The following is a 5043-nucleotide window of genomic DNA, read 5'->3' as shown; positions in this document are numbered from 1 at the left end:
CAGTATCTTCTGACACCACCTGTCCTCACTCTCCATCCTGTTCACTTCCCTCTTGTGACTGGCTTCCTTTTTGGACTGAAACATCTTAAACAAGCCCTTTCCTTAGGTCTTCATACTCATTTTCCCCTTGCCAGGAGAAAACACCTTCCAGGTGGACTCACGGCCCTGGTTCTCTCTTCCTTGAGGTCTTTCCAGTTAGCACCTTGTTTACAACAGATGTCCCTCTTTCCCATCTCCCCCTTTTTTTTCCCATTTATTTTTATTAGTTGGAGGCTAATTAGCCTCCCATCTCCCTTTTACCTCCTTTCTTTTCCTTCATAACAACTGTAACAAATGACATGCCATATAGCTTTTGATTTTCTTATCTTCTGTCTCCATAGCCAGATGTTAGGAGCTTTCGTTGTTCAACACTGTGTGCTTCCTGCATAGATAGCATATATAGTACCTGGTACACTATCTCAATTCGATTTATATCCTCAAATATGTGAAAGAATGTCCCATTAAACCTGTAAAATATCTGACATCTTGGAAAAAAACTGATAGTTTTTCTGGGAAAAACTTGAACCGGTTTGCTAATTAGAGATGGCACAAAAAGCTCCCTAAAGTGCACAAAATCCATAACAGAATATTGAAAGTAATTTATTTATGGTGAAATATAAATGGTAGCATTTCAACAATGTGGTAATGCCCATTTATGTTAACATTAGTCATTTTATTTCCCACTTTTCTCATAGATACCTTCACCACATGGCACCAAGGAACCTAACAGAAAATAATGAATTTCTTCTTATGGGATTTTCAGAGGAATCAGAATTGCAACCCCTGATATATGGACTTTTTCTCTCCATGTACCTGATCACTGTGTTTGGAAACCTGCTTATCATCCTGGCTGTCAGCTCAGACTCCCACCTCCACACCCCCATGTACTTCTTCCTCTCCAACTTGTCCTTTGTAGACATCTGCTTCACCTCCACCACCGTCCCAAAGATGCTGTGGAACATCCAAACCCAGAATAAAGTCATAACCTATGAAGGCTGCATCATCCAGATGTACTTTTTCTTACTTTTTTCCGGACTGGATGTCTTTCTCCTGACCGTGATGGCCTATGACCGATATGTGGCCATCTGTCACCCCCTGCACTACATGGTCATCATGAACCCCCAGCTCTGTGGACTGCTGGTTCTGGTGTCCTGGATCATAGGTGTCCTGCATTCCTTGTTAGAAAGCTTAATGGTGTTGCAACTGTCCTTCTGTGCAGTCTTAGAAATCCCTCATTTTTTCTGTGAACTCAATCAGATGATACAACTTGCAAGTTCTGACACCTTTCTCAATAATATGGTGATGTATTCTGGAGCTGTGCTGCTGGCTGGTAGTTCCCTCATGTGTATCCTTTACTCTTACTTTAAGATACTTTCCTCCATATATGAAATCTCATCAGCTCAGGGGAAATATAAAGCATTTTCCACCTGTGCATCTCACCTCTCAGTTGTCTCCTTATTTTATTGCACAGGCTTAGGTGTGTACCTCAGCTCTGTTTCTATTCACAGTTTACATTCAAATGCAAGAGCCTCGGTGATGTATACTGTGGTCACACCCATGCTGAACCCCTTCATCTACAGTATGAGAAACAAAGACTTAAAGAGAGGTTTGAAAATGTCCTTTGGAAAGTTAAGTATAAAAGGTTCTATTTTCCTAGGGCTTAAGAAGTACCCATGATAGCAGAGCTCAAAGCCTGAACCCAGTGTTGTCCTCATTTGGTCAGACTTATGGAGATAGAAAATGTCTCTTCTAATAAAAAAAGAAAATGTCTCTTCTATTTTTCTTGGAGTTTATATTTTGTCTCTAACTCCTCTGTACAATTTATGTAATTCATTCTTAAATTTTGTGATATCTATGAAATGTCAAGTTTTTTTTTTTCCTTTTTGATTTGCCTCCTCTACCAATTGTAATCCCAATATTGGATGTGAAATATTTGGAAGTTTCCATTCATTTCAAGGAACTACATGGATCACTTAAGAATAATTTCTTCTCATACGCAGTATATCATACTGAGCATTTTTCATTTTATTTGCCTAAATGAATTGTCATGACTTATGCTACTCCTGTGGGGAAGAGAAAAACTCCTCTTGACAACCACAGCTATTTATATAAGGTTCTTAAAGAAGAAAATCTGAGACCACTGATTTATCCCTTTTCTGAGTGTCATTCTTTGCATATCATTATGGTAATTGCCTGGCGTCCTGTGTGGCACAGTGGTAAAGAATCTGCCTGCCAATGCAGCAGATTCAGTTTTGATCTCTAGGTTGGAAAGATCCCCTTTAAAAGGAAATGGCAATCTACTCTAGTATTCTTGCCTGGGAAATTCCACAGACAGAGCAGCCTGGTAGGTTACAGTCCACAGGGTCACAAAGAGCTAGACATGATTGAGCACGCAGGCACACATGCAGTGTAATTGTTGTTTCTGATAATCCAAACTTTACAATACTGGTTGTTTTCACTAATATAAGGCACTTTTATACTCATTAGGATCTTATTCTTCTATACAGCCTGTGCCCACTCTGTCTACCATAGATACTGGAAATCATGAATAATAAAGTACATCTTTCTAAGCATAATCTACATGTAAACAAAAATATTAGAGAATAGATGGGTATGATATGGTTTTAGAGTATAACTTATCTTAAGTATTACAAAGGAAAGTATTAGATCACACATTTATTACTATACAGCACATTTCTTTTTCGGAGAGTTAAAGTATTCTTTCAAATATGCACCATCGCTGTCTATTTGTAAGGTGTATTCATTGAACTGAAGAACTAGTGCTATGTTTAGCTTTTTTTTTTTTAATTAAATTTCTTCCTTGTATATGTTTGAAAATTTTGAGTGCTTTCAGAAAATCTTTATCTTTTCACTTCTCCAAATGAAATATATTCAATATTCATAATTCTGTCACAAACAGTATAGAGGTAAAAAATGTACAATATCAGTATCATCCATTAGATGTCATCCTAATAATCAAAGGATGACTTGCTGGAAAGCTTGGGTTCCTGTTCAGAAATGTGATTTAGGGCCACAGGTGCTGTGCTAACATTCAAGTCCTTCCAACCTGTCCACATGACGTCAAAGGGACTGAATGCAATGGAGTCACTTTCTCATACAGTTATATGAAATGAACTTGAATAACAAAGTAATCATGAATGCTACCTTTCAAATATCAGAACAAAAGTCTTGAATTAGTAGAATCAGATTATTATAGATTATTGTCCTCAGTTATGCTTAATTAGATTGTTGTGTCAGGTATTGTTGCATACAAACTTTCCCTAAATAAAATTGTTAGTAAAATTTCTTCATTGTCAAATGAAGTGATACAGTGGGGAGTTGCTCTGATCTCCCCAGGGCTTCTAGCCCTACAGGTTCATGAGTCTGTAGTCAGGCATGAATCTCTCTAGCATGTTTCTAAAGTTCATCTGTAATGTTGTGTGTGGCCTTACTGCTCTTCTTGAACCAACTAATAATATTTTATTACCTTTATATATGTAGGCTAATCTTCCAGTTTTCAGGTGAAGTGAGTTTATTAAATGTGAATTGCTTTAATTTAACTTAACTACTATAATATCCACATGTAAAACTTTGCTTTTTCCCAGTTAGAAGAGATGTCTCTTGCCCTTTTAGGTGTGATTCATCTGTCTGTACTTCATTGCCTACCCTGGTGTGCACACTAGAATTTAGAATGCTAATAAATTTGTTAAAGCACAATTGAAAACAATAAACTGTGCCCGTTAAAGTATGTGGACTGAAGAACTTTAAAAGCCACAGAAATTTAGAGTTTATACTGCCTGGTTCCATTTGTGTAATCCAAGAAGGTATATAATAAGTTTGTCTGCTACATTATGTAATGGTTGGCCTTCCCTGGTGGCTCAGCAGGAAAGAATCTGCCTGCCAATGCAAGAGATGAGGGTTTGATCCCTGGGTCAGAAAGATCCCCTGGAGAAGGAAATTTCCCACTCCAGTATTCTTGTCTGGGAAATCCCATGGAGAGAAGAACCTGGCCATCTACAGTCCATAGGGTTACAAAAGGGTCAGACACAACTTTAACAGCTAAACAACAACAGCATGTAATTGTTATAAATGTAATCCCCAAAGTTTCTCTTTCTTTACTTCTGAAAGTGATACAGAAAAGTAAACCTATTTTCTGAGGGATGCTATGAGAAAACTGCAAGAATACTTGTATAATCTAAAGAATACATTTAAAGGTAAGAGTTGTATGTGTATGTGTGTGCATTTTTTGTATATATTTTATTCTGAACACACACACACACACACATGTCCACACACACAGACACAGAGATAGTCTCATTTATTATGTTGAGAATAATCTCTACAGAAAATTAAAGGGTAAAGGCATGAAAATAATGAATGCCTTTATTAATATGGAATTTAAGGAATTCAGAAAAAAATATTTAAAATGGAATGTGAGACATTACTTTTTTATATGACCTACTTTTCTTATCATAAGTCTTCAAAATATAACCACATTTATAGTAATGCAATGAGGAATTCAATGAACCAGCAAGTAAGGTAAATATTCCAAATTGCCTCTAGCTTTCTTCTTCAAATTAGGTGGGGGTTCCAACACACACACACACACACACACACAATCTTTATCCAGGGAAAACTAAATGACTGAATTGAGAAGCTTAAACTCAATAAAACTTTACACTAATTGCTTTAAAAAATTAAAGATCAGCCACTGATATTCCTTACATTGGGCTGAATAAAATATGTCTGCTAAAACTTAGACCCATCTGGACAGTTCAGGAAAGGAGGTATTACCTTCCTAGATGACTTTCTGGGGGCATCTGCACTCCTTGGATTATAGTCCCTCTTCCATCCTCAAGGCTAGCATCACAGCATCTTCAGATCCCTCTCTGACTCAAGCTCTTCCTCTTCTCTCCTCCACATTTAGAGAACTATTGCTATTACTTATAGCAACATGGGTAATCCAAGTTAATCTTCTCATTTTAAGGATACTGATTAGTTGAT

At 37.1% G+C, this 5043-nt stretch overlaps 1 protein-coding gene across 1 annotated transcript; it reads left to right on the top strand.

Annotated features, from left to right (window-relative positions):
* Positions 1–741: 741 nt before the first annotated feature.
* On the top strand, positions 742–1716 carry LOC110146551 (olfactory receptor-like protein OLF4). The gene has a single exon (XM_020907454.2). The coding sequence runs from the start codon at positions 748–750 to the stop codon at positions 1714–1716; it is 969 nt and encodes a 322-aa protein (XP_020763113.2). The 5' UTR covers positions 742–747.
* Positions 1717–5043: the final 3327 nt, after the last annotated feature.

This window comes from Odocoileus virginianus, chromosome 3, assembly GCF_023699985.2.
Source record: "Odocoileus virginianus isolate 20LAN1187 ecotype Illinois chromosome 3, Ovbor_1.2, whole genome shotgun sequence".
NCBI lineage: Eukaryota > Metazoa > Chordata > Mammalia > Artiodactyla > Cervidae > Odocoileus > Odocoileus virginianus.
This window is presented reverse-complemented; position numbering and strand designations above follow the sequence as displayed.

What these genes read in the sequence shown, in the direction of transcription:
- LOC110146551 (XM_020907454.2), top strand. Translation starts at nt 748, where the DNA reads ATGGCACCAAGGAACCTAACAGAAAATAATGAATTTCTTCTTATGGGA.